This window comes from Heterocephalus glaber, unplaced genomic scaffold (genome assembly GCF_053883595.1).
Source record: "Heterocephalus glaber isolate CG9 unplaced genomic scaffold, H.glaber_assembly_v1.0 deba00000594, whole genome shotgun sequence".
In the NCBI taxonomy this organism is placed as follows: domain Eukaryota; kingdom Metazoa; phylum Chordata; class Mammalia; order Rodentia; family Bathyergidae; genus Heterocephalus; species Heterocephalus glaber.
Genome location: NW_028258151.1, coordinates 13,858,392 through 13,886,353, shown reverse-complemented (window position 1 = coordinate 13,886,353; position 27,962 = coordinate 13,858,392). Strand labels below are relative to the sequence as shown.

Genomic DNA, 27,962 nt, shown 5'->3' with positions numbered 1-27,962 from the left:
TCCCTGCCACCTGGCCTGGTTACAGAGGACACTGAGGACAGTACTCGCAGCAGACAGAGTCCGTGCAGCCTCAAGGCCTGGGCGAGCCTCTCCCCTCCCTATAGCACTCCCTCAGCATCTCTATTTTGCAGGTGGGGAAACTGAGGCACCAAGTCCCTGGCACTGTGATCCCCTGAAATTGGCCCTCCCTAAGGAGAGGGATGATGGGATGCAGTCCCTGTGGAGACTCTGGCCTATGCCCCACGGGCCCAGCACAGGCCAGCAGGCCTGTGGGGCTCGTGCCCTGCCCCAGTAGGCAAGATGCCACCGAGTCCCTGCATGTGGCTGCCACAGGGATTTTTAATAATGGGAGTGATTTTTGCATGATGAATGAGGCACTGCCGTTGTGTACATAATGAAGCCCTAATGTTTTCAAATCCCCATTTAAGGAGCTGATCTCACCCCGTAATGAATTTCAGATCACATCTCAGAGCTGTCATCCATCCATCTTCTCCCTGGGGCACCCACCCACTTTGGCCCTCGAGGGTGGGGCCTGGTAAGGGTGGGCTTTGCACCCATCCTGGGCCCAGCCAAGCCTGGCGCAGAGCTGGGGCCAGTGTGTTTGTTGATTGAATGAGTGACCAGAGGGTGTGGGCCAAGGCACAGTGGTTCTGAAGACATCCTCAGGGCCTGCAAGGTGAATGGATGCAGAGGCAGAGCATAGCATGAGTGAGAGAGGTGGGCACAGCCCCCACCACCCAGCAGGGCCCCTCAGCCAGCCTCTGTGGCTGGGCCTGCCCTTGCAGGTAGGAGCTTGGAGTGAGCGCCTCAGTGCTGACCCAACACCGCTGATACTCTTTCTGGGGCTCAGTTTCCTCATCTCAGCTCTGCCATTCACCATTTCCATAATGATGGCTACAGGCCTAGCCAAGGCTGGTACGAGCTGTCCCCAGGCAGGGGCCACAGGGCGAGGTGTCCAGGTACGAACAGGTCCCAAGGCCCAGATCCGTGTGTCTCCCCACGCCCTTTCCGCTGTGGCCCCTCCTGCCTTCCTCACTGCTCCTGTCTAGTCCATGAAGGCAGTGGACCCAGGAGCAAGCCCAGGGCTGTTGAGGGCCACAGAAGCAGCACATCCTGCTGCTCAGCTCCATGAGGCCCAAGAGCTAGAGGGGCCTGAGATCTGGCCTGTGGAGCCTGTGGCTGAGCCAGGACCTCCTGTCTGTAAAAGGAGAGTGACATTGTGATCAAGCACAGGGCACTTTGGACAGTGTCTTACTGAATGCCTAATCCAAGCAAGGAGGTGCCTGTATGTGCTGCACAATTGGGGCGACTGAGGCACAGAGAGAAGAAGGTGACCCAGAGATGAGTTGGAAGAACTCAGGCAAGGGGACTTGGCTCTGGGCTGCTGCGTGCCCTGGTGTCCCACAGGTCTGGGTCTTCCCTGCCACTGGAAGCCACGTCCACCTGGCCCCAGTGAGCTCATTTCAGAGGCTGTGCGACCCAGGACCCTCTGACCTGGCCCAGCTCCGCCCTGCTCTCTTCCCTGCTCTGGGGACACAGTGGCCCCGGGAGGTTGGGTGGAGGTGAGGGCTGCCTAGGCCTACTTTGCTGTGTGACTCAGAGAAAGCGTCTCTGCCTCCACCTCTGGGAAACAGGTTATCTCCCGGGCTTCGTTTCTGCTGCGCCTCTGACTGGGAGACTGGTGCCTCCCTCTGGCCCCTCAGGCTCCTCTCCCTGGGTCACTTCCCGGCCTGTGGCAGAGCCACCCCCACCCCCACCCCCACCCCCACCCCCGCCTTGAGACTTGGTTCTGAGACTGGAGTTTACCCAAAGCTCCCAGTAATCTTGAAGAAGTGCACGGGGCCAGGCCCCAGGTGCTGGAGGGGGAGGCTGGCCAGTGTCCTGCCCTCTGGCAGGGGCCAGACTGCCCCTCATTCCCCAGGCCTCAGGCTCATGTTCCTGTAAATAATGAATTAGCCCCTGCTTGCTTGTTTGTTTAGCATGAGGAATGCTCTCCCACTGAGATGCATTTATTGCTGAATAAATTTAAATATCTAATCTTCCCTTCATGAATATTACAGCACCCTAAATGGCGGCCAATGTGTGGGCCGCACCTTGATAATGGCCTCGCTGGAGCCTGCCTGCCTTCAGCCTCTGCGCTGGGGTACGCAGGGCCCTGGGCACCTGCCTTCCTTCCTGTGGACCCTCCCGGACAGACAGTGGCAGAGAAGGGGTGCGGTGTGGTTGAAGCCCCTCTGGGACCTGGGCAGGGCACTGTCCTATTGCCAGGAGGTCAGGATCTCCCGGGCAGGGAGAAGCTGAGGCCCAGAGTGGAGGGTCAGGCTCTAGGGGAGGGTGCGGCATGGAGGACAGCAGCCTCCAGAGAGGAGCTCTGGAAGAACACAGCTTGGAGGCGGAGGAGTCTGCTGGGTGGAGGCCGGGAAGCTGAGCACCCAGGACAGGTCAGGGATCCGGATGTACTGATGTGGCCAGAGGACAGGAGCCAGGCTAGGGGGCTGGCAGTGATAGGGTTCTCACAGAAGCAGCCATGCAGACCTCCTTCCCAAAGCATTCAGAAGAGGGGCAAATGCCAGCCAGACAGGGAGCAGGGAAAGAGGTGCAGGTGGGCAGGGCCGGTGGGCCTCTGGGTGCCTAGAGCAGTACAGCCACCGAGCTTGCAGAGACCCCACATTCCAGATGTGTGACCTGAGCTGCTGCCCTCTCTGGGCCTCAGTTTCTTCTTGTATAAAGGAGGAAAAATGGCAGTACCTCCTGGAAGCTGTGAGCTCAAACAACATAGAGGGTAGGACTTCTGGCACCTGGGTGTGGCCAGCACAGGGGCTGAGGTTAAGGAGCAAAGATGGGAGCTTGACGGTGGAGGCGAAGGGGTCTTCTGGCACAGGTGGTGGCAGGGGTCATCTGGGGCTCAGTGGACAGACATCTGAGAAGGCTCTGCCACCCAGGAGGGCCCAGTCTCCCTGGAAAGTCCCCAAGTTTTCTGCTAACTTGGGGTGGGATCAAACTGGAGGTTTTGAGGCTTTTTGGTGGTGGGACTTAGTCATCTGGTGTGAATTTGGAACATCTCGCCTCCTACCAGGCAGCCCTAGGGGCCAGGGTCAGGTCACGGGTGACATCTGGCCTCAGCTGAGACTGGGGGTGGCAGGCAGTGTGCAGCGCATGGCCAGAGACAGCCAGACTGGGACCCTCTCTGCATCAAGGAGAGAGGGAGCAGAAGGCTGTGGGGACAGGGGACCAGTGTCTTTGGTGGGGAGAACCCCTCCCCTGGGTGCCTGCAGAGCTGTCACTTACTTGACCCTAGCACTGTTATGGAGATGGCTGGATGAGGCCCAAGGCCTTAGCTCACAACATTTCCAGTCCCCTTCATCTCCCTTGTGCCCCCAGGTCAGCCTGAAAGGCTTGGCTGCAGGCCTGTCCACTGCTGCAGGAAGCATTAAGTCCCCGAAGCACAGATCTCACCCAGCTCCACTTCCGAAGGGGCCTCACAGCCCGCTAAGGTCACCTGCAGGGTGGTTAGCACTGGGAGCCAGCAGGCAGCTGGGTGCCGGGAGACCAGGGACATGTGTGCACACCCACCTCCCGTCACTCCTACACATCACACCCGTATGGCTACAGCCACGTTCTCATAGTAAGGGACAACTTGCTTCACCTCCACTCCAGGCAAGCACCAGCGTAAGCATTTTACAAGGATGAACTCACTTGGGACTTGGGGTGTACCTCAGTGGTAGAGCACTTGCCTAGCCTCCACCAGACCCTGGGTTCCATCCCCAGTACCACTAGAATAAAAGCTTCCAACCCCAAGAGGTGGGCAGTGCTATACGGCCCAGAGAGGCTGAATGGGCCTGAGTGACACAGTGGTGGCTGTCAGAGCTAGGATTTGAACTCAGGCTGCCCAGCTCCCTGGCAACTGCTGCTGCACACCACGCTGCCCAGAACAGACCTCCCTGCTGGGCACCCAGCCCTGCCTGTCTCACCCTCACCTCCTCCCATGGGCTGCAGCTCCTTTTATTACTGCAGAAGAGTGCAAGAGGCCAAGGGGTCTGGGAGCATGGTCCTGAGCCACTCCCAGGGGTCCCCTGCCCCTTTACCCTCACCCCAGGCTCCTTGGAAGTCACTTGGTGCCAGCTCCGAGTGAAGCTGAAAAATGAGGTTTAATTGGGGCCCACAGGGCACACGAACAAGCAGCTGGAGAGGGAAGGTTGGGCCAATGGTGTCCCGGGCCTGTGTGGAGGGCTGGAGGGAGCTGGCACAGGGGAAAAGGCCGTGGTGTAGGTGTATGCATCTGTCCAATGGAAAGCGATGGCCTTTCCTGAGCCCAGCACCCCAGCACCAGGCAGCTGTAGCAGGGAGCCTCTGGCACAGGCCTGGGGTGCCATCAGAGCTGTCAGATGACCCCAGAGGGGTCATCTGTTTTTTGCCTAGAGGGTCCTCCTTTTTCAGATGAGACAGTGGGCACACAGCCAGAGGAAAGGACAGAGTCTGGCAGCTGTGAGGGGCCTATCTAGGCCAGGTCACCTCTGAGCCATCTGCCCATGAGTTGTTTTTCTGGGTGTGGATCCCCAGGGTGGCTCTGGAGCCCTAGATCCCTGCTCAGGTATACAAAAATGAGCCTGGTGGCAATTAAGCCAGATGCCCTAATAAGATGGCTCGTTAAGGAGCTGGGCTTTGGGGTTGCCCACCCCAGGCCCCTGGGGAGGCTCCTCCACCCCCTGGCACGGCACGGCGTGGCACCTCAGGGATGCAGTTCGGGGACGCAGAATCTGGCCCCTTACCGGGTCTGTTTCATCTGGAAAATGTACTGTATTCTAGCGCTTGGTTCGGCTGCTTGGGGAGTTGTCTGGGAAGATGGGTCCAAGCAACGCTTAAGCCTGGGCGGAGGTCTGTCCGCTATGCAGCCGGGAGGGCAGCTTCAACTCTAACCTCTGAAAGAGGGAGAAGTGTGCTGGGCGCCACGCCAGGGAGGGCTGCAGCCCCTCGTGCCTCGGTTTCCCCAGGTGTGAAACCAACTCCAGGAGTGGGTGATGGGGCAGAGTGGTGCCCCAGCAGCCCAAGCACAGCCCAGGGAGAGGCTTCTTGGGATTGGGAGTCCTCAGCCCAGGGGCCTCAGCTTGGGTAAAGCGAGGTCAGGGATGAGGGAGACCCGGCTCACTCCCCTCCCTCACAGTGGATGGCTGCATTCACCGGGCCGCTGGGCCTCTGCTCACGGATGAGTGCCGTACCCTGCAGAGCTGCGAGACCGGCCAGGCCAAGATCACCGGCGGCTACCGTCTGCCGGCCAAGTGTGAGTCCCAACACCCCGCCACACGTGTATAGGCAGCAGCACAGTTGCAGGCGCACCTGTTAACTTCCGGTGCCTTATACCCTTCGGCATCCCCGGGAGGGGCGGGCGTGTGCACGTTTGGGTTTAGGCTCCAGGACACGCTGCGTGCACGCACGGGTGGGTCCTTCTCGCTCGGCACGGGGACAGAGATGGCGGCGCTCTGACCCCATGGCCCCTGCAGACGTCATCCACACGGTGGGGCCCATCGTACACGGAGAGCCCAGCGCCGGCCAGGCTGCGGAGCTCCGCAGCTGCTACTTGAGCAGCCTGGACCTGCTGCTGGAGCACGGGCTCCGCTCGGCGGTAAGGGCGGGGCAGGGAGGGGCGGTGCGGGGGGGGGGGGGGGGGAGGGGTAGGCGGAGGGGCGCAGAGTGACGGTGCCCCGCCCCCTTCTCACCCGCCCCAGGCCTTCCCCTGCATCTCCACCGGCGTGTTCGGTGAGTGGGGCCTGGGAGAAGGACCGGGTCTGGGGCCGAGCCGGGCCGGGCAAGAGCTGGGACTCATTGGTCCCGTCCCCGCCCCCAGGCTACCCCAGTGAGGCAGCGGCCGAGGTGGTGCTGATGGCGCTGCGCGAATGGCTGGAGCAGCACAAGAACAAGGTGGGCCGGCCCAGTCGAGGTGGAGTGGCGAGGCGGGTTCTTAGCTGGGACAGGAGAGGTGGGAGGGGTGCGGGCCAGGAAGGGGGCTCCTGCCCAGGCTGACCCACCCCAACGCAGGTGGATCGGCTGGTCATCTGCGTGTTTCTCGAGAAGGACGAGAACATCTACCGGCAGCGGTTGCCGCACTACTTTCCCGTGGGTAGGTGCCCCGCCGCCCGGACCAGCCTGCCCCTCCCCGCGGGCTCTGGGCGGGCTCTCACTTTCCTCTGCCTTCCAGCCTGAGGCTCCGGCAACCCAGGCTGAGCAGGACTGGTAAGCAGGGCCAGGCCCCGCGTGGCCGCCTACACTAACCTGGCCCACTAACACCAGCTGCCCTCTGCATTGCGCTCACCCCTATACAGGGAGGCGGGCTGCAGGGCAGCCTGGGAGGCTACAGAAGCCGAGGCTCCTCTAACCTCTCTGTTCTGTCCTCAGATTCCTCCCGGCCTGCAGGGCCCCGCTCGCAGCTCTGAGAAGTCGCAGAAGCCTGCAGCAGGGCCGGTTGGGCCACCCCAGCCTTCGCCCCAGCCCTGCCCACAGAAGCCTCCTAATAAAGATCATCGGTGCAGTTCCCGCTGATTGAGCTCTGACTAGCCTGGGCCCAGGGTACAGCTCAGGGTGGGGGCTGGGGCCCTGGGAGGGTGCTCGGGTAAAGCCAAGAACTGGCAAGAGGTCCTGGTGAACCAGGAGGGTAGAGGCACAGCCAGACAGCGAGGCAGCGGCAGCACTTCACATTTATTGAGGGCCTGCCCCCAAGGAGCACAGGAGCCCCGCATGTGCTGGGGTGGGGGAGGAAAGAGGTGAAGGCAAATGCCAGTTGGAGGAGACAAGGTGGCCCAAGCAAAGGGGGGTCCCAAGCAGGCACAGGCAGGGGCCTCGGCCAGGGGAAGAATGAGAACTGGTGCACTCTGCCTAGACCTGAGGACAAAAGCTACCCCTCCCACACCCTGGTGGCACCACCTGGGCACACAGTCAGTGCCCAGCTCCCCTCCTGCCCTAAGCCAGCCCCATCCCACAAGCCCAGTCCTCCCAGGACTCCCCATGCAGACCCCTGCTGGGGGCAGGAAGCTAGGGGTTAGGGCATGGCCAGGACAGCTGGGCAGAAGTAGGCCTATGGGGGGACCACAGATAGGGGGAGCCAGGGACCCTGGGCAAGTCCCCAGAGAATTTCCACAATTTCCATGGAAGCCCTGGGCCCACTGAGGGCAGGGGAAGGCCTTAAAGGAAGAACCCCAGGTCTCAGGATGGGTTCCCCAAGTGGCCCAGTATGCTCAAAACTGCTCCTGCTAGGAGAGCCTGGGACAGGTAGAAAACTGGGGGGAGTCTCCAGGGGGGAGGGGGCAGCCAGACACACAGCAGCCAGCAGGCAGTCAGCAGCAGAGCAGGGAAACGGACACACACAGCTCACCACCAGCTTCCCCTTTAATAAAACATGGAAGGTTATGTGACAGGAAAGGGGGAGTGAATATGACCATTTACAACCACAAAAACCTCTGTACATGTCTAGCGCCTGGCAGAGGGGAGGCAGGCGGGGAGGCGGCAGTGGCCGGCCAGCCTTATTTGTAGAGGATATCGTAGTGTCCCGGCCGGTAGAGAAGGTAGACCTTGGGCTCGGAGCCCTCAGGGAAGACGTGCGGGTTGGTGGTGCCACCCTCGCCTCGGTCCATGTACTCCACCTGGATGGACACACTGAGGGCCTGGGCCAGCGCGATGATGTGAATGTGGTCACTCTCCTTGCACATGGGCTCCACCTCCTGCGGCACAGGTGCAGGTCAGACCCACCACCTGGTGCGTGCCCCACCCCCACACTCACTACCCCAGGCAAGGGAAGAGGGAGGGTCCGGGGCAGCACCTGCTGACAGAACTCCTTGACAGTCCGCCCGCCCTCTATGAAGTGCTCGAAGAACTTGCTCTCACGCTGCAAGTAGCCCGAGGTGAGCAGCCGCAGGTACACCACCAGGTAGTCCGAGGTGCTCTGGTCATTGAAGGACGCCAGCAGGTCGGCTACAGAGGTCTGCTTCTCCACCTGTTCGATCAGGTCCATGAACTGCCCACAGAGGGATGAAGGCCACGGTGAGGGAGGCATAGGGCTCAACCCTACCAGACTGGCACCCCCTCCCCGCCCAGCCGGAGCCAGGCCTGGCTCACCGTGTTGTGGAAATCCTCAATGGTGAACTCAGTGAAGCCCTGGGACACCAAGTCCTCTTTGCTCTTGGCAGACACAGCCTTGAACCTGTGGGTGGGAGGCCAGCATGGGCTCCCTGGCCAGCACTGTCTGGCTTCAGACAAGATCACCCTGACTCACACAGAAGCCCCAGACAAGAGCCCCACAAGCGCCCACTCTCCTCACCGCTGCAACTCCTTGCTGTCATCCAGCAGCGCCTCCAAGTGGGAGAATCCAAAAGCACGATAGAAGCAGTTTCCATCAGGCCTGGTCTTCCGGATGTATGAGTACTTTTTGTGGAGGTCCTGTGGAGAGGCAACCCACACCCAACTCCTCAGTGTCAGGCCTGAAACTGCCCCAATAAAGGTCACATTATAGCAGGAGTCACACCACAGCGTAGCAGCCACCTGCTGACCCAATCTCCTGACTCCAGCTGTGGTGATGGAGGTCACCTGTCAACACATCCCAGAGCGCCCCCAGCCCCACCCTGCCAAAAGCCCCAGGAAGCTATGTGCACTCACATACAAACCGGTTACATAAGTGACCAAAGAAGTCACCAGCCACTGTCCAGGCTCTGCCACTGGGCTACAGGCTGTTTGCTTATAAATATGGGCAGGGGGGCCGGGGATTTAGCTCAGTGGTTTCGCCGCCTGCTGTGCAAGCGCAAGGACCTGAGTCCGATCCCTGGTACCAAAAAAATAAAAATAAAAAAATAAATATAGGTGGGGGCTGGGGTGCAGCTCAGTGGCAAAGCACTTGCCTAGCATATGCCAGACCCTGGGTTCAATCCCCAGCATGGAAAAAACTGTAATAAGAAAATGAAAAATGGGTAAATCTGTCCTGGAACAGTGTGGCTTATCCAGTCTAACCCAAGAGAGTGGCAGGGGAACTCAGGGTGGAAGCCAGTGGCAGCTTCACCTTCCAGCCAGACCAGAGGCCCCACTACACAGCCTGGCTCTGCCCGAGACCAGCCCTACCCCCTCACTCCACTCCTCCCAGCCTCCCCCAGCCCTTTCACAGATGCCATCTCCAATCTTTCCCACCGTCCTCCCCACTCTGAACAGAACTTCTGGTTGCATCTCCCCACACCAGAGGCTTTTAGTGCTGCCTGGCAAACAGGCCTCTCCCCACCCCACCTGTGTGGGGGCTCTACCCTCCTTGACTCCATCTAGACAATGATCTTGTGTCCTTTTACAGTGAGAACTTCCTCAGCCCCAGCTGTACACTGCCTGCAGCCTTCTCTCCCCATCTGTCCCTCAGTCCCACCTGATGCCTAAGTGTTCCTCCACTTTTTTTTTTTTGGTACCAGGGATTGAACTCAGGACCTTGCGCTTTCGAGGAAGGCACTGGAACCACTGAGCTAAATCCCCAGCCCTGTTCCTCCACTTTGTACCGGCCCATCCTCTCCCTTGGGCTCAAGGATATCACTCTAAAGCCCCTCTGCCCCAGCATCCTCAACTCATCTCCCCCTACCCGTTTAGACTATCTCCATGTAAACAGCCAGTTAGGTCTTGCTTGAAAAAGGCTGCTGCTCCAGCCAAGGTCACAAATGCCCTCCTAGGTCAGAGGATCAAAGCCACCCCTCCCCGCCTGGCCCCTCAGCCGAACTGCTAATGCCATCCCTCTGGGTGGCCACTTCTCCCACCAGGGTAGACCCTCACCCCACCCTGTCCACCACCCACCCACAGCACACTTCCTCAGACATGGGTGGCACCTGCCAGGGGACAGCATGGCCCACATTCAGGTGCAGCACCCACCTGCCACATGTGCAAAGGCCCATGAGTTGTGCACCAGCTGCCTGCTCAGATCTGGGACAGCTTCCACCTTGGTGGAAGCGCTGCTTCAGCTCCCACACCTCTCAGCACTGTCAGGCCAAACTCATTGCAGCTGCTCCTCGCTGGGGTGTCCCCCCCGCCCCAGGATCACCCAACCTGAAGGTGCTACTGCCTTCTCCTCCCTCCCCTATGCCAGCTGTCGGCTTTGGCTTCTTCCTTTGACCCAGCTCACATCCAACTACACCTCACTACTTAGCTTTACCACCCCAATCCCAGTCACTCCCGCTTCCCTGGTTTTAATGCAAAAGACCCTCACAGCTCTCCCGGCCTCTGGGCCCCTGGAGTCTGTTTGCACCCTGGCAGCAAGAGTAACCAGCCGTTGGGCTGGGGATGTAGCTCAGTGGCACCAAGCCTGCCTGGCAAACGCAGGTCCTGAGTTCAATCCTTGGTATTGTTTGGTTTTTTTTTTGGGTCCAGGGATCAAACTCGTGACCTTCCACTTTCAAGGCAGGCACCAAAACCACTGAGCTAAATCCCTGGAATCCTTGGTATTAAAAAAAACCAACACAGCGTAACTGTGACCCACCTCCCTTACAGTCTTTTCTGATTGTGTGCATGCATGTACACACACGTACACACGTACACGTACACACACACACACACACACACACACACTCACACACCAACTCCTTCCCACCATGCCACATTGCCCTCCCTGGGAGCCCTCCCTTGCCTTGCCACTTTCTGTTCATGACTTAAATATCACCTATTCAGGAAGGCTTCACCCCCCACCCTATTTAAAACTGCAAGCCCTTCCGCTCCCAAGCTCCTTTTCCTGCTTTGCTTCTCTCCACAGCACTTGCCACCGCCTGACATACCAGACTTTCTAGCTCCCCTTCGGCTTGTTTTACACTCTGCACTGTGAGCTTCATGAGGTAAGGATTTTGTCAGTTTCAGGCATCACTCCATCCCGAGTAGTACCTCAACAGCACCTGGACCACACAGTACGTCCCCAGGAATGTTAAGTGATCAGCGCACAAGTGCTTCAAAGAAACTGAACTGTCGATGCTACCACAATCACTGTGAGCAAGTACTCTGTGCCAAGTACTCGGCTGAGTGCTAATACCCCTCGCCCTACAAATCCTCACAAGGTGTGGCCCATTCCACAGGAACTGAGCTGGCACCCAGGCTGCTTGGGCTGTGAAGTTACCACCCTGTCTCATTGTCCCAGGAGGAAAGGTGGGCTTGGGTGCAGCAGACAAAATGGGGCCCTGCAGGCACTAAGGCAGATTCTCGAGGCTAGGCCGCTCTGGACACTCAGACATTTGCTGAATGACTCAGTGGGAAGAACCCAAGGACCATCTTGGTGGCCTGGTGTGACAAGTAAGCCCAGAAACCTGCCACACAGAACAGGAGGAGCCTACTGCTTCCTGCACTTTCACTGTGGCACTGAGATCAGCAGCTCAGGAACACCCCTCAACCCAAACCCACACCTGCCATGAAGCAGAAGACACTTCTGGCCAGAGAAGAACAAACAGAGGCTCCAAGTTCAGGGTATGGCCCTACGCTGCACAGCTGGAGTATTTAGGCCTCTGGTCATCCCAGGTCTACTGGGCTCCAAAGCCAGTGCCTTCAACTGCCTTCAGGCCTCCTGAGGAAATCCAGAACACTCTAAGCAAAGGTGAGAAAGGTGAGAGCAGACCACAGACCACAGATCTGGGCCGCAGGTGTCTTCCCCCAGAGCTGGTAGGGAAACAGGGCCTGGAGAATGCCAGGCAGGTGCTCAACCACTGAGCACACCTGGCCCCAGCCCCACACAATGTTAAATGTGAATCAGTTGCCAACTGGTACAAGTCAGGAGTTTCATTATCTACTGCTCCTCTGGCAACAATAGAGTGACAAGATGGCTAATCCCTACTGCCATCTGGCTGCTTCTGAACTGTGTGCCCTCCTCATCCACCACCTGACCTCCTTGCCAGTTTCAATCACTGGGTTACCTGTCTGGCCACTGGAAGGAAGGCTCCCTCTCTGAGCAGAAGGGTCTAAGCATCTTTGCTTTTTTTTTTTTTTTTTTTTTTGGTACTGCCGGGGATTGAACTCGGGTCCTGGCACTTGAGCAGCAGGCAGCGAAATCACTAAGCTAAATCCCCGGCCCTAAGCATCTTTGCTCTTTAAGGGGAAAGTAGGAAGAGTAACGTTTTCAGCCAAGAGCAATGCCACACACCTGTTATCCCAGCTACTCAGGAGGCTGAGGCAGGAAGATCACAAGTTCAAGGCTAGCCTAGGCAACTTAGTGAGATCCTGACTCAGAATAAAATTTAAAAGGCCAATGTTGTGGCACATACCTGTAATCCCTGCACTCTGGGAAGCTGAGGCAGGAGGACTGCAAGTCTGAGCCCAGGCTGGGTGATTTAGCAAGTTTGTAAAACTCTGTCACAGATTTTTTTTTTTTTTGGTACTGAGGATCGAACTTGGGTCCTTGTGCTTGTGAGACAGGCGGCAGAACCACTGAGCTAAATCCCCAGCCCTTGTCACAGAATTTTTTTTAAAAGGAGGGGGCTGGAATGAGAAGGAGGGCCTGGAGATGTACCTCAGTGTAAAGGCCCTAGGTTCAATGCCTAGTACTGCATTAAAAAAAAAAAAAAAAAAGAAAGGTAACATTTTCTGAACCCCCACAGTGTGCCTCCTAGACACTGCCTGCACACCCACTGTCACACTGCAGCCTCTATTCAGCAGGCTGGAAGGTGGAAAGCCCCAGGCCTCAGCATAAGTACCACAAGGGGCCCATGCAGAGGCCTGTGGGTCCTCTTCCCCACCATGGCCTGCCCTCCACAAAGCCCCAGGAGGCTATGGAATGTATCCCTGTGTAACCCTCAGGCCCCCAGGACCAGACTGCTCAGCACCTGCCCAGCCTGCACCTGGCCCCACATAAGCATTGCCTCCCTCACCTTCACAGCCACCTTTTGGACAGGTGTTTTCACTGTTCCTATTTTACAGATGAGGGAACCACAGCTCAGATATTGAAGGGCCTGCCAAGGAGGCAGCTGCTAAGTAGTAGTCTGGATCTGAACTGAGGTCTTTTGGAGTCCAGAGGCTGGATACTTCAACAACTAAAAAAAAAAATTAAAAAAAAAAAAAAAAAAAGAAAAGAACTAGCAAGGCTAGGCGTGGTGGTGCACACTTATAATCCCAGCACTTGGGAGGCTGAGGCAGGAGGATTCCTATGAGTTTGAGACCAGCCTGAACTACACAGCAAGACCTTGCCTTAAGAGAAAAAAAGAACTAGCAATGACAGGTGTCCCCAACAGCCTTTACTGCCAGACAGGCCCAGCAGGCCCCTGAGACCAGGCTCCCACCTTGATCTTCTGTTGATAGATGTTGTCGTCCTCGGCATACTCCTTGTACAGGACCGACAGCTCCAGCCGCTCCGACACCAGAGGATTCTGCACAGCAATCTGCAGGAGGCACGAACCCATCACGCTCTGACAAGACACAGAGTGACCCACACCCAACTGCCACTGCCTACAAAAGGGGTACTGGGCCAGAAACCCCATCACACAGTCACACTGTGTCCCCACCCCATCAGTACACCAGCAGAAGCATTATCTAGGGAGGAACAGCTTCCAAAGTAGAGACAGACAATAGGCCTCAGGCCTGGCTGAGGCTTCTTCTAGATACAGATGCTGGCTACTACTCCCCTACCCTCTTTAGCTCTCACCTCTTGCTGAATTCGGTCCTGCTGAGCCATGATAGCTTCATCATAAGCCAGACAGTTAACACCTAGAAAAAAGGAAAAAGCCAAGGGTTACTGTGTGGTTTGGCCATGTCCACTGCAAGGAGCTGAGCCAGGGACAAACAGTCCAGGAGGAGGAGAGCAGGTGTGGAATCTGGAAGCATGTGTCTTACACCCTGCTCCATCTGCTGTGCAATCTTGGCAAAGTCTTCCCTATTCTGAGCTTCAATTTCCTCATCATTAAAATGAGAAGGTAGGGTAGTGCAGTGGTACATCTGTAGTTCCAGGTATTCAGAAGGCTGAAGCAGCAGGATCACTTGAGCCCAGGAGTTAGAGATCACCCCCGGGTGATACTGTGAGACCCTGTCTCAAAATGGGGGTTAGGGAGGCTGGGGGTGTAGCAGTGACAAAGCATGCATTTGCCTAACATGCTGCATAGGACCTAGGTTCAAATCCCAGCAATGAAAAAAAAAAAAGGTGGGGGTAAAGGTGATTAACCTCCCAAAGTGTGTTTTTCCAGCTCTGATACTGCCTTCCTCTTTGCTTTCTAACATCACTTCCCATCAGTCTGGGAATGCTTTGGGATGAAGTGGGGGCACGGTCATCTCTTGGGGAAAGTAAGATGAGGAGGTGGATTCCTGGCCTGGATGAGAACATCCTATGAGCTGCACTTTAGAGATCATGCCCTTCATCTCTCAGCTGTCCTGGGTATTGTTAAAGATGTCTATTTTGCAAATGACAAAACAAATACTGAGAGAGGAAGTAACCTGCCCAAGGTCAAACCAGTAAAGGGCTGTGGCCAAACTCAGATTTGTAGCCAGGCATAGGGGTGTACATCTGTGACCCCAGCACTCAGGAGGCTGAGGCAGGATAGCTATGAGGTCAAAGCCAGCCTGGGCTAATATTGAGTTCAAGGCCACCCTGAACTACATAACAAGACCCTGTCTTAAAAAACAAAACTTAGATTTGTCTGATTCCAATCTGTAATCTTCACCATGCCACTCCTAATACCTCACTGCAGAGCCCGTTCCACAACTGCAAAATGGGGATAACACCACCACCTTTGTCAATACACTGAAACAGCATGGTACTCAAGATAGTAAGTAGCACCTAAGAGTCCTCTAGAATCATAAACAAGTTGGGCAGGTCTGTGGACCCTACCCTGGGTAGCCACTGGGGAGGGAGTAGGAGACCTAAATTCTAGTCCTGGTGGGTGTTTTGTTTTATTTTGCTGAGACAGGATTTTGCTGTTTCCCAGGCTGGCCACGAATTCACAAGCCTTCTGCCTCAGCCTCCCCTGACCTGGGATTACAGGTGTGTGCTACTACATCCACCCTGCCTCTTTCATGTGTGTATCTATACAATCTAGATGAGAGTATATGTGATTCTGAACAAGTCCATTGCAGGTGCCCGAGTTTCCCTCCTTAGAGTGGAGTGTGTGTGCTGAATGACTTTTAAGGTCAATCCTCCTGGGCCTGACCATCCCAGAGTCTCTGCTAAGCCTCGACCCCATGACCTACAACAGTGTTGTCTCGCCCTCAGTGATGTACTCAGTCCCCAGGGCCAACTGGGGCACAAAATGAGAGGATGGGGCATTTTTGAAAGATTCATCTCAGGGGTCTAAAAAAACAATGCCTAGGCAGGTAGTGAGGGGTTCCAAGGCCAGGATGGGGAGCTACACCGGAAAAGGACGTCGCAGCCCCAGGGGCAGACGCGGGCAGATGCCGGCAGCCCCTCCGACCCAGGTCTCCGAAGCATCCCAAGCCGTCCGGCTGATGCAGTCTGCTGGACCTGACCTCGGCCTCCTCCTGACAGCGAGGCGCAAGGCGTCCGGGCTCAGGGCCTCGCGAGTGTGGCCGGCGCCGAAAGCCCGGGCACTGGGAGGAGCGGCCCAGGCTCCGCCCCGAGAGCGCCCGGGAAAAGATGCAGGCCTCAGCTACCCCGCCCGCCCGGGGGTCGCAGTGGCGGCGGCTCCTTCCATTGTGAGGGGGAGGGGAGGCAGCGGAGGCGTGAAGGGTCCGTCCGCACGCTTCGCTCCTTTCTGGTTGCCCCGACTGCCCGACCTCCTTTGGAACAGCTGCCGGCCCTGGTCCCCGCTAGCCCGGGACGGACATCACCCCTTGGTCTGTACCTTCGGAGTCACTGCCCAGTTGCTCCTGCTTCTGCTGCTGAGGTTCCTCCGCCGCCATCTTTAAACAGCGCCGCACTGCTGACCGCTTCCGGGTTACTAATTGCCTTCCTCCCGGAAGTGAGCCCCTCCTCACAGCCCCTCCTTGGCTACGCCCCTAGCAACGGGATACCCTCAGCAGTCGAAAACTGACAAGCGCCCAGCGCTATGGTAGTCACATGCCTGTAGGTCCAAAGTCCTGTGAGAAAAGGGTTCCTTAGCTCGCACTCCACCCCTCACGCTCGCACGGCTCCAAATTCCTAGTTTCCCATAGGTCCTGGTGGTGATAAATACCTCCTGGACCCAATTCTGTTTTCCCTTTCACTGGAGTTTGAAACGCAGGTGGTGCTATTGAGATAAGTAGGAACATTATACCTGCAGTGCAGAACATGGGCCCGGGAGACAGGAAATGGTGTCACCATCCTGACACCCCTCTGAGTCCCGACCTCATCTTTGAGCCTCCTTACACCCCACTCCTGAGGCTTGTGTTCCACGGGAAAAACATCTTTCTTGGTGTCAAGACCAAAGCCTTGGACATAACTTTGTTCTCTGTGTCCTACTAGTGAGAAAACGGAGTCCTTTTAAAAAGCAATGCATTTGGGCTGTAGCTCAGTGGTAGAGCACTCCTGCGTTTGATTCCCCAATACCTCCAAAAGATTAAAAAGACAAAGCCATGAATGTCAAAGATGCTGTTGCGGCCTGGGGTCCCAAGTTCGATCCCTGATACCAAAAATAAAAAAAATAAAAAGATGCTGTTGTTAGTTGCCCTTCTTGTGACCGTGATCCTTCAGAAGCACTCAAGGAGGCTGCGCCTGAGCTCCGTTAAGGTCCCTCAATTGGGAAGGGCAGGCATTGCAACAGGACGAAAGGTTTTGGTTAGTCTCTGCCAGTACTAGAGTATGTGCAGCTGGGCTCCCCACACAGTCTACCTTGGCCTTCTCACACAGCAAAGCTACAAATGCCAACCCTGTGGCCCAGCACCATGACAGTGGACTGTTGAGTCTTAGGGCCTTTGGGTTGGTTGCTTCCAAATTTAAGAAAACTAGGGCTGGGGATTTAGCTCAGTGGGTTCCACCACCTGCCCCAAAATCGCAAGGACTGGAGTTCAATCCCCGGTACCAAAAAAATAAATAAATAAATTTAAGAAAACTAAAAGTCCATCATGTGTGGACCTTATGATTATCAAATGGTTCATTCCTTTCCTCTATTTTAACAGTGAAATCAGTATCTGCTAATGAGATCTGCAATCAGCAGAAGAGAATGGGTATTACCTAGTGAAGGGCAAAAACAGCTAATGACAGGCATGATTTCTATCTGGCTTTTTAAATCTTGAAAAGAGCTATAAGACATCTCCACCCTGGCTCCCTTACCTAGATTAGAGGGTCCATGAGGGGCCAGGGATTTAGCTCAGTGGTGCTGTGACTGCTTTGCAAGCTCAAGGTCCTGAGTTCAATCTCCAGTACCCCAAAAAAGAGTCCATGTGAGGTAGCTGGGGTTGGGACTGTAGGGTCAGAATAGGGAACAGCTGCTATAGAGAGGGAAAGGGCGTCCATGTGTGGCTTTGCTGTCAACATCAAGGAATGGCTCTCCCTCTCTGGGGTTTGACTGACCTGTACCCTCACAGGGCCTGCAAATGGGGTACTCTCCCTTCTACTGCCCAGTGCCCGCCCCCCCCCCCCCATTTTATCAGGCAGAATAAGAAGGACATGGCCACAGGGAAGCTTTGGCTCTGAATCCAGCTCAAGGAAGACCAACTTTTGCCCAGCTCTTTTCAATACCCATGTATTTATTAGTTAATAACTGCTCTCTTATCCCTAACACGCTTATCTTGTTACATTCTCCATTTTAGGGTTTTGATTCTTTATTCTGAAGCATTTAAAACCAACCTGCAAATTTTCCAAGAGTCAGATTTGCACAGCTCCAGATGTCTCTGCTTCCCAATTTGCCACCCTACACAAATGGTCATGTGCTGCTGGCCCTGGCTATGGAGAGCCTGTAACAAAATAAGCAGCACATGCCAGGCATGGTAGTGCACACCTATAATCCCAGCACTCAGACGGACGTGAGTTCAAGGGCAGCCTGGGCTACCTAGGCCAAACCCAAACTACATAGTGAAACCCTGTCTCAAAAAAAAGGTAGCACAGGTGGGTGGGTTCAGGATGCTTGCTGGTAACAGTCACAAAAATGACAGACAAAAGCCACAGAACTAGGACCAGGGATTTAGCTCAGTGGCACCGTGCCTGCCTCGAAAGCGCAAGGTCCCGAGTTTGGTCCCTGGTACCAAAAAAAAAAAAAAAAGCCATAGAACCAGCAGGTCACAGATGCCTCCTCACATTGTCCTGCTGGCTGGGGGCATACCAGACCCCCACATCCATGTCCACAGGATTCTGTTGGGGCAGGAGAGAGAGAGGGCCCATAGTGGGACCCAGGGCTGTGAGACCTCAGCCACAGAGGAATTTTAGAGAACTGCTGGCTCTGGAACCATCTAGCCACTTCTATCCCTGGAGTGAGGATGCAAGCTGAGTGAACCAAGTTGACAGGGACATGGCATTGACACTGCCACAGCCATACTCCTCACAAGAAGCCATGGCCTCCAAGGGTGGATCAAAGATGCAAGCCAGGGCAGGAGACTTAGCTCAGTGGTTCCGCCACCTGCCTCAAAAACACAAGGTCCTGAGTTCGATCCTCGGTACCAAAAAAACCCGAAAAACAAGATGCAGGCCAAACGTGCTCCTTCCCAGGACAGGCTTGTGAGGAACGTAGGCACCCACAGGGCAGGAATAGGGCATGCCGGCCTTCCAGATGAACCTCTGGAGCTGCTGCTGTTTTACCCACCATGGCCCACAGCCAGTCAGCCATAAAATTGTGTCTAGAGAGGCTTTGGCTGCTGCAGAGGCCAGGCTGACAGAGCTGAGCAAAGAGGTCCCCTGAGGGAGGAAACAAGCAGAGGAGGGGCAAAGGTGACAAAGGGAAACTTCCCCCCAGTAAAAACCCACACACCTTGTTCAGATACCCATGCTCCTGTAAATGACTTACAGTCCATTCACTAGATGTTGCCGAAGGTCCCATCAGTTGGTGCCGGCCACATCCAAGGGCCAATGTATTACTTATCACCAAAATAATAAATCACCACAAACCCAGTGGCTTAAAACACACATTTATTATCTTACAGCTCTGGAGATCAGAAGTCAGGGTTTCACAGTTCAGGTAGGCTGCAGTCCTCTCTGAGGCCCCAAGGGAGAACCTGCTCCATACTCCCCACATCAGCAGAATTCAGTTGTCTACTTCTACAACTGTGGTTTCCATATTCTTGCTGGCTGTAAAGGGAGAGGGCATTTCCACCTTCTAGAAGCCACTACATTCCTTGGCTCATGGCCTAATTCCTCCATCCTCAAAGACAGTGAGGACAAGCCAGGTCCCTGGCAGGTCAGGGCTGGTGATCACACCGGGGCCCCTAAGATAATCCAGGATAATCTCCCACGGCAAGGTCCTTAGCCTTAATCACATCTGCAAGATTGCCTTTGCCAAGTAAGATAACCTCTTCACAAATGCCAGGGATGGGATATATTCTGCCTACCACATTATCTTCATTTTGTAATTCCCAAAATGGAGGCTCAGAGAGAGACTAGAGGGGTCACCTGAGGTCATACCAATGGCTGAGCAACCTCACTCCAAGTCTGCTGACTCCAGGTCCACTGGTGCTAGGGTTACAGTGTGTGCCATCCCAGCAGCCTTCCTGCCCGGCATGCACATCAGGGGACATCCAGCCAGGGGCACAAGATGCTGTTTGGAGCATAAAGCCTTGTTTCTTCTATAGGGAGTTGCTCCAGGCCCTGACTTGGTTAGGGATGAGAACGCCAGTGGAAGGTGACTAGATCTCAGCCCTAGTAACCACATTGAGGACCAAAGAGGATGGTGTTCAAGTGTGACACATCATTGGAACTCTAAGCCCTCCAAGCTTGTCACCCCTACCTCACCCACACATGCTGCCAGGCCTGGTGGATGCAGGAGAAAACACGCTGCAGGAGCAGTGAGGCTTGCTCAATGTTCAGACCAGGGTCTGAAGGACTTGCCTCCAGCCACTGTCACTCATCCCTTTGAGTTCTAGGGACACAAAAATGGGAGATAACTAATCATCCTTGGCAGGGAGGTGGAGTTACCATAGAAACTCAGATAACTCTTCTGCTGCCACATCTCTGTTGTGTGGTAGGCAGCCCCATAGTTCTAGGACCTATGCATAATCTGTGCTCATAGCCAGAGGAAAGCAACCCTAAGCCAGCCTGGGGCCAGGTGGCTCAAAATCTTTTCTCAGAAGTGGAGGCAGGTCCAAGTGCCTATGGCCCACACTCCAGCTCCCCAACACAGTGTATCTCCCCACAGGGAGTCAGGGAGGAAGAGGGGGTGATTCTGCAGTATGAGGAGACAGCACACAAGGCCACTCTGCCTGGAGACAATGCCACTAGAAAGACACATACAGGTGGCAGGTGTAAGCCCCTTGCTCAACATCCCAGCCTGCCCTGGCCCAGCCCTTCAGATGAGCACTTCCTCTCTCTGACCAGCTTCTAATCTGGCATACTTCGTGGTGTTCTCCAACCCCTTTGGACAACAGGCTCAGGCAGCTCCTTCCAAGCCTGGCTCTTCTGAAGCCCTCCAATAAGCCCTGCTCCTTCAGCCTCAGACACAAAGGCTGGTTTAAATAGCCAAGGGGAGGAAGGCTGCCTCTCCCGAACCTCAGAGAAACAGCCATGGGCCAGCCCTAAGCTTGCTGCACCCAGACCCCAGGGTCATCCCTGGATACCACAAGGAAAGGCCAGAAGTGACCAGGGGCACAGCAGGCTCCATCAGCTGCTGGTTCTAGGAAATAGGAGCCAGACAAACGGAGCCTCTGACACCTGGAGCCTAAAGCTGATCACACTCCCCAGTTCCCATCTGCCATCTTACCCACTGTTCCAGGCCCAGGTGTCCTGGCAACCTCGGCTCCTGGGGGAATACTGGACCTATGTCTGTTCGGCAATCAACCAAGTCACTCAGCAAAGACAAAAAGGAAAGGCAAGCTCATGTCACCCTCCAGGGGGTGCTGGTGGGTCAGGGTGTTCTGTTCCTCCCAGACATGGGCTGTCAGGGCTCCAGCTCAGCATGCAATGTTTCACATGTACCAGCACTGCTCAGAAGACCTCCACACCACCCCCAACCCCAACGGCCAACCCGTACAAATCAGAGGAGCTGCAGAGTACCGTCAAGAAGGGGAGGCAAAGCAAGCATGGTAACACGAGCCTGTAATCTCAGCACTCAGGAGACTGAGGCAGGAAAATCCCAAGTTCCAACCTGGCCTGGGCAATTTAGGGACTAAAAAGTAAAAGGGGCTGGGAATGTAGCTTAATGCAAAGGCCCTGGGTTCAATCCTCAGCACCACAGCCAAAAAAGAGGGGGGAAAAAAAAGGGCAAAAACAGCTGGGGAATAGCTCAATGGGGTTGAGTGCTTGCCTAGCATGGATGACGTCCTGAGGTCAATCCCCAGTGCCACCGTTTTTTTTTTTAAAGGCAAGATATTACATACAAAGTACTCCACCTCCTAGTCAGGAAGGTCAGTAAGCACCTAAAACAGCCAACCAGAGAGAACAGGGAAAGCTGCACTGGCCCCATGGGACAGACACTGAGCCATGCAGCGTGGCATAGCCAAGGGAGCTGGAGGATATTGAAAGAAAAGCCACCCAAAGCTGGGTGTGGTGGTACAGTCCTATAATCCCAGCACTTGGGAGGCTGAGCTAGGATTGCCTTGAGTTTGAGGCCAGCCTGAACTGCATAGTGAGACCTTGTCTCAAAACACCAAACAACATAAAAAAAAAAAGGCTACCCCATGTCAACATGGTTTAGTTTTCCAAGAGCTCCAACCCTTTTTATTTTTTGAGACAAGGTCTAAGCTGCCCAAGCTAGGCTCAAACTTTTGATCTTCCTGCCTCAGCCTCCCAAGTAGATGGGATTACAGGTGTGCACCACCATGTGGCTCCAAAACTATTTAAATGCAGGAAGCATGCAAGGAGAGTTAGGCCAAGGCACACACAACCTACCACAGGTGCCGGGACCTTCAGCCAGCCAAGGATTCCTCTCCACTCCTCCAGAATCATCTTTAGCTCACATGTGGAGACGGGAGATCACGCAGGAGGCACAGTGAGTTTCTGAACCAAGGTTTAAATAGACTTTATTGTTACAAGAGGGACCCCACCGAGCAGGGCCAATGTATGTGGTCCCAGATGTCACCATGGAGATATTGAGAGGTCATGATTGCAGAAGAGGTGACTGGAATTGAACAACATGATCAGAGTAGGCCCGCCTGGAATGCTGGAGACATGATCTGGATGGGTTGGGCAGGGTGGTCAGGTTACAGGGAAGGGAGAGGACAGCCCCCTTCACTCCTGCTTCTTGTAGCTCTTCAGGTGTGACAGGACCCAGCCCGATGGCAGAAGGAAACACAGGAAGCAGGTGGTAAGCCCAACGACGACATCCTACACAGAGGACAAGGAAGGATTCCCCTGAGTAAGCATCCCTCAGGAACTCTAAAGTCTGTGTACTTTTCTGGGGAGTGGAAAGCCACCCTCAGGGAGCAAAGATACAAAATCCCCACATTAAAGGAAACCTACATGGTATAGCAGGTGTTTAGCATGGGTAAGCTCTGAGTTACATCTCCAGCACTACAAAAATAAAGAAAACCCACGCTGTAAGGAGGGGACATCATCGAACCAAGGGTCATCTCAGCCTTGATGCAGAAGTCAGTCACAGGGATGAGGATAAGAGCCTGGAAAGAGGGGCAGCCTAGTGTAGGATCCAGGCAGAAATCACATGATAAAGCACTAAAAAGTATTTAAATGTTTTCAAGCTGGTCTGCTGGGACCTGGAAACCTCGAATACGTCAATAACTCTAAAACTGTGTTATCTCCTTTCATCTTAAAATCTCTCCTTCGGAGAAGGTAGTGGGTACACACCTCTAATTCCAACAACTCTGGATGGTGAGGCAGGAAAATAGCAAGCTTAAGGCTAGCCAGGGCAACTTAGCATGACCTTATCAAAAATAAAAAAGGGAGCTGGGCATGATGGAGCACACCTGTAATCCCAGCTCTTGGGAGGCTGAGGCAGGAGTTCAAGGCCAGTCTGGGCTACTTAGTGAGTTCAAGGCAAGACTGCACTACACAGTAAGACCTTGTCTCCAAAACAAAACAAAAAAACCCCATCAAAACAAGCAAACAAAAAAATAAAGGGTTGGAGATGCAGCTCAGTACAAAGGTCCTGGGTTCAACCCCCAGTACTGTAAGTAAGTAAATAAATAAATAAATAAATAAAATTGAAAGCTGGGTGCAGTGGCACATGCTTGTAATCCAGCACTTTGGGAGGCTGAGGCAAGAGGGCTACAAATTCAAGACCCACCACGCATCTTAGCAAGACCCTGACAGAAAATAAAAAATAAAAAAAGGGTTGGGGAGGGCTGGGTATTTAGCTCAGTGGTACTGCGCCTGCCTCGAAAGCGCAAAGTCTCCAGTTCAATCCCCAGTACCAAAAAAGGGGGGGGGGTTGGGGAATATAGTTTATACAAAGGCCCCGGGTTCAATCCCCAGTACCAATAATTATTATTATTTTGAAAAAGAGCTAGGGCTATAACTCAACGGCAGAGCACTTGCCTACATGCAGGAGGCCCTAAGTTTAATTCCAAACATAACAAAATCAAAACCAAAACCAAATGGCCTTTCTCCTCCCCCCTCCAGCACTAAAGTCAACCTTTGGAACCAGGGATGACTTTTTACAGCCAATACTATCTTCCCCTCGAGTAGTTAAGATCACAGCAGCCTCAGACCAGGGATTTAGCTCAGTGGTTCTGGCGCCTGCCTCGCTAGTGCAAGAAGCCGAGTTCGATCCCTGGTACCAAAAAAAAAAAAGAAAGAAAAGATCACAGCAGCCTTGCCTTCAAATTCTCTCCTTGCCACTTAAGTGTGCTCCTAAATCTCACCTCCCTCACCACGAAATGGAGATAACCACCCTGTCTCCTCAGGATCACTGAGAGGCCTGAGTGAGACCAGCACAGTCTTCTTAGCAAGGTGCCTGGCACCCAGCAGGTACTTGCAAAGTAGGTGGAAATGGTCGTGGTTATCATTAGGTTTCTGGCTTTGCAATGCTGGGGATCAAATCCAGGGTGTCATGTAAACAAAGCATGTACTTTACTCCCTGAGCTGCTTTTTGGCTTTGGTTTTGTTGTTTCTGTACTGCTGGGAACTGAATCCTGGGCCTCCCATTTGCCTAAGAAAAGGACCTACCACTAAGCTACACTTGGACCTTTTTTTTCGGTGGCACTGGGTATTGAACCCCGGAGCCATCACACTGAGCTCCATCCTAGGCCTTTTTATTTTTTGAGACAGAGCTCTCAATAAGTTGTCCAGGCTGGTCTCTCAAACTTGTAAGCCTCCTGCCTCAGCCTCTTGAATAACTGGGATTACAATACCAGTCTCGGTCTCCTTCCTAGCTGGGCAAACAGGCAGGTACTACGCCTGGCTTGATTATCATTGTTTCCTTAATCACAGTGCTCTCTGGCTCTGCTCCTAACCCAAGGCCCACGAACCTGGATTCTGAAGATTCGCATTCAAGGTCAAGCTCTGCCACTGAGGCAGATGTATAAAAGCTCCAACTAGGTGAGAGTTGTCATCAAAAGCTAAACGCTCCTCCATTTCTGGGAATCACAAGGACCTGTGGGGTCTTCTTGGCCCCTCCCTACTAATACTAAGCAGCGGTAAGCACCATCCTCCTCGCCGACCATTGTCAGACATCCCCCAGTGAAGGGTGAGCCACAAGGCAGGGAGGGCTAATGTGGCCTGCTCGAGGCCTCACGGCGAGTAAACGTGCCACCGGAATCTTGGGGCTTTGGGGACGGATGCAACGCTGTCCCCTGGTCCGCGCCCTCCAGAAAGGCCCAAAGCAGAATCGCTGCCCCCGCTACGCTGAGTGTCCGGAGGTGCAAGTTGCTCTCAGGGCCGTCCAAAGTCCGGCGCGACGCCCTTCCCGGCCCGGTCCTCACCATGGTCCCGAGCTGCTCCCGCGGTGGCTTGGAATGGATCTGGGCACGCGGCACGGGGAGCCTCCGGGCCGGGCCTGTCAGACCCCTCAGCAGCCCCGGCGTCAAGAACGACATGACTGCACGAACCAGACCACCAACTACGGCCAGACTGAACCCAAGGTCAGAAAGGAAAGATGGCTGCGTCCGCCGGAAGTCCCCGAGCTGAGCAGACCTGGAAACTACGGCGCGGAGGTCTCGGAAATGACGCAAGGATACGTCTTTGCCCCGCCCCTGTCTGGTTATGGCGCGTTCTTCAAGATAGCAAATCGAAGCCGTCCTACCTCCCCCTCCCATGAGCTGAGTACAGAGGAGCGATCTTTTGCTTATGTCCCGCCTTCAAGAGGTCTCGTGACATCTATGTCCACCCAATCACATAAGTGTAAGGGTTGTCCTTGCCTCCATTCATACTCTTAAACTCCTCCTAGATCTACCAGTCCTTCCGTCGTTTCTGGCCTGAACTGTTGGGTCTTAACCTCATAACTTAACTCCTTTCACCTGTTAAACCCTCTCCAATTCCGGTTCCCATGTTTGGCAGCCAATTTCCGTTTCTCTTTCCCTGCTTTCTTCTTTTTTTTTTTTTTTGGTACTGGGGATCGAACTCGGAACCCTGCGCTTGCGAGGCAAGCGCTAAACCCCCAGCCTTGTTTTGTTTTTTTGAGACAAGGTCTCGCTTTGCGGTCCAGACTGGCCTTGAACTCAGGGTTATCTTCCTGCCTTGCCTCTTGAGTGCTGGCGTGTGCCAGCATGCCCAGCTTTTTCCTATCCTCCTTTATCCATCTCTCCCTCCATCCCATCTTGCTTTTCTAACCACGTCTGATCTAATTAGTCATACACTTTCAGTGGCTCCCCTTTGCTTTATACGTAAGTTCCAATTCCTGGATATCACTCTCCAGCTGGAATTGGAGGGAACAGCTCTAAAAAGCTGGGTGATCTGCTCAAGGTCATGTACCCAACGACTGCCAAACTGATTCCAGGGCAAGACTGCCCCCAAAACTTATTTTCTTTCAGGGCTAGGGATCAACCCCTGGGCCTCCAGAACTCTAGGCAAGTGCTCTACCACTGAAGTATGCTCCAGCCTAATATCCATGCTTTCAACCACCACTCAAGATGTTTCCAGAAGCTCCAGTTTTTGCTTTTTGAGACAGGGTTTCGCTATGTACAGTAGTTCAGGCTGGCCTCGAACTCATGGCAACCCTCCTGCCTCAGCCTCACAAGTGCTGGGATTACAGGTATGTACACCACCACCCCTGGCCAGAAGCTCCAGTTTGACACTGAAGTCAAAGACTGCGGCACAGAGGGATGTGTGCTGGCAACTGATTGGGAAATAAGAGCTTTGACAGGGAAACTTCAGCCCCTGAGGGCTAAGATCACAGAAAGGTTGACATGTACCCGGCTGGTTGCCGGAAGGGGAGCTATGCCTCAGCTTCCTCTGGAGAGATGTTCCCAAGCCTCAAGCTCACCTGGGTTCCTCTTCACCCCTGTCCCACCTTTCTGCCCCATTTGGAAGTTTTTGGTTTTTTGGATTTTTTCTGGTATCAGGATCGAACTTGGGTCCTTGTGCTTGCGGGGCAGGTGGCAGAATCATTGAGCTAAATCTCCGGCCCTGCAAGTATTTTTGACGTCTAGCAGTCTTAACAAGGCCTACCCTCAGCCACCAGGCCCCGTGCCTTTGTTGTCCTGGACCCTGGCAAACAGCCCAGAACAGATGCATCTAATGCTCCCCCCATCCTTAGGGGCACAGTACTGGGAAGCAGGTGCCAGCTGCCTGCCACTGGGAGAAGGGGCGAGGACCTGCTGCTACCCTCCTGGGCTTGTCTGGTGCCTTGAAATAAAAATCACTCCCAGGAGAGAGCAAGTTAGGCAACTGGCTTGGGTATACTTTAGAAAGAATTCCTTGGGGAATTTACTTTTGGCCCAGAAGGGTTCAGATCACAGGGAAAAGATCTAAATCTAACATTGACTGGCCAGGCGACCTTGAGAATATCTGTTTCCCTATCTGGGCCTTATCTTTACCTATATGCAAAATGAGAGTATTAATGAAAAGTCCAGCAGGAGAAACTGGAGGAAAGCACTGGTTTCAATGGAAGAAAAGAGCTGGTTTGGGAATTGGGCATGGTGGCACTCTCCTATAATTCCAGCACATGGGGAGGCTGAAGCAAGAGGGTCCCAAGTTCAAGCTCAGCCTGAGCAACATAGTGAGACCTTGTCTCAACTAAAAAATAAAAGGGGGGTTGGCTGGGGATGTTACTCAGTGTGAAGGCCCTGCATTCCATCCCCAGTACCACACACACACACGCACAAACACACAAAGGTTGGTTTGGGAAACAAGTGGGCACAGAACGCAGGATCCTGGAAGGATCCCAGGGCACAGCAGCTGTCGACAGGCACCCAGGGGTAACCAGGAGGCAGCTGTCAGGGGAAGAGCAACATGGGAGGTGTTAGGACAGGGGGTGGGTGAGGTGCTGTGTCCATGGCCCAGCTGTCAGCCACAGGAGGGAATGGCATGGCCACTTGGGACTTAAAAGTGGGGGCTGGCGCCCACCCACTGAGTCTTCAGTGGTTAACCCCTTCCAGCCCACAACCAGCTGCCAGCTGCTATGAGGACAAGATCGTGTCAGATGAAACAATGGTTCCCCGATGAAGGCTGGCCCCCAGCTACACCCCCACTTGGGTGTGACAACACATCCCGACCTTTCTCCCTTCTGGGCCCTCAGCCTCAATACAAGTCCAATTCCTGACGACCTCTCTCTGCCTCTGGACCTCTGACCTCTTTGGATCCCCCAGTCCAGGGCAGTCCTATTTTTACACAGGCTCTTGCTACACAGTCCAAACTGGCCTTGAACTCACTACGTAGCCCAGGATGTCCTCAAACTCCTGAGCCTCCTGAGTGCTGTTACAGATGTGCACCTCTATGGCCAGCTCTCCACTCCTCATTGTTCCTGGAGACCCGATCTTCTTACCACCAGACTCAGAAGCCCTAATGCTATGTAGCTGTATACCCCACCCAGCCCTGGACCAACATGTACTCCTCTACACAGACTCCACCTTTCCCTACACCTTGAGGCCAACATTTA

At 54.5% G+C, this 27,962-nt stretch overlaps 3 protein-coding genes across 4 annotated transcripts in view; 1 reads left to right on the top strand and 2 right to left on the bottom strand.

The window, feature by feature from the left end:
• Macrod1 (mono-ADP ribosylhydrolase 1) overlaps positions 1–6,523 on the top strand; it is a 142,345-nt gene extending 135,822 nt beyond the window's left edge. Inside the window, exons 5-11 of one of the 2 annotated variants that reach the window (XM_004852551.3) lie at positions 5,162–5,278; positions 5,499–5,620; positions 5,724–5,754; positions 5,843–5,916; positions 6,034–6,115; positions 6,194–6,228; positions 6,391–6,523. In XM_004852551.3, coding sequence (XP_004852608.1) covers positions 5,162–5,278; positions 5,499–5,620; positions 5,724–5,754; positions 5,843–5,916; positions 6,034–6,115; positions 6,194–6,198 — 431 coding nt within the window. In that variant the 3' untranslated portion in view covers positions 6,199–6,228; positions 6,391–6,523. The remainder of the gene's footprint in view (positions 1–5,161; positions 5,279–5,498; positions 5,621–5,723; positions 5,755–5,842; positions 5,917–6,033; positions 6,116–6,193; positions 6,229–6,390) is intronic. The other variant, XM_004852550.3, reaches the window with a different exon arrangement.
• Positions 6,524–6,670: 147 nt separating this feature from the next.
• Otub1 (OTU deubiquitinase, ubiquitin aldehyde binding 1) lies at positions 6,671–15,992 on the bottom strand. Its single transcript, XM_004852553.4, has 7 exons — positions 15,759–15,992; positions 13,613–13,674; positions 13,251–13,349; positions 8,306–8,424; positions 8,104–8,188; positions 7,808–8,002; positions 6,671–7,709 (listed from the first exon to the last, which is right to left on the bottom strand). The coding sequence occupies exons 1-7, from the start codon at positions 15,814–15,816 to the stop codon at positions 7,512–7,514; spliced, it is 816 nt and encodes a 271-aa protein (XP_004852610.1). The 5' UTR covers positions 15,817–15,992; the 3' UTR covers positions 6,671–7,511.
• A 5,984-nt stretch (positions 15,993–21,976) lies between these two features.
• On the bottom strand, positions 21,977–25,064 carry Cox8a (cytochrome c oxidase subunit 8A). Its single transcript, XM_004852554.4, has 2 exons — positions 24,850–25,064; positions 21,977–22,297 (listed from the first exon to the last, which is right to left on the bottom strand). The coding sequence occupies exons 1-2, from the start codon at positions 24,961–24,963 to the stop codon at positions 22,202–22,204; spliced, it is 210 nt and encodes a 69-aa protein (XP_004852611.1). The 5' UTR covers positions 24,964–25,064; the 3' UTR covers positions 21,977–22,201.
• Positions 25,065–27,962: the final 2,898 nt, after the last annotated feature.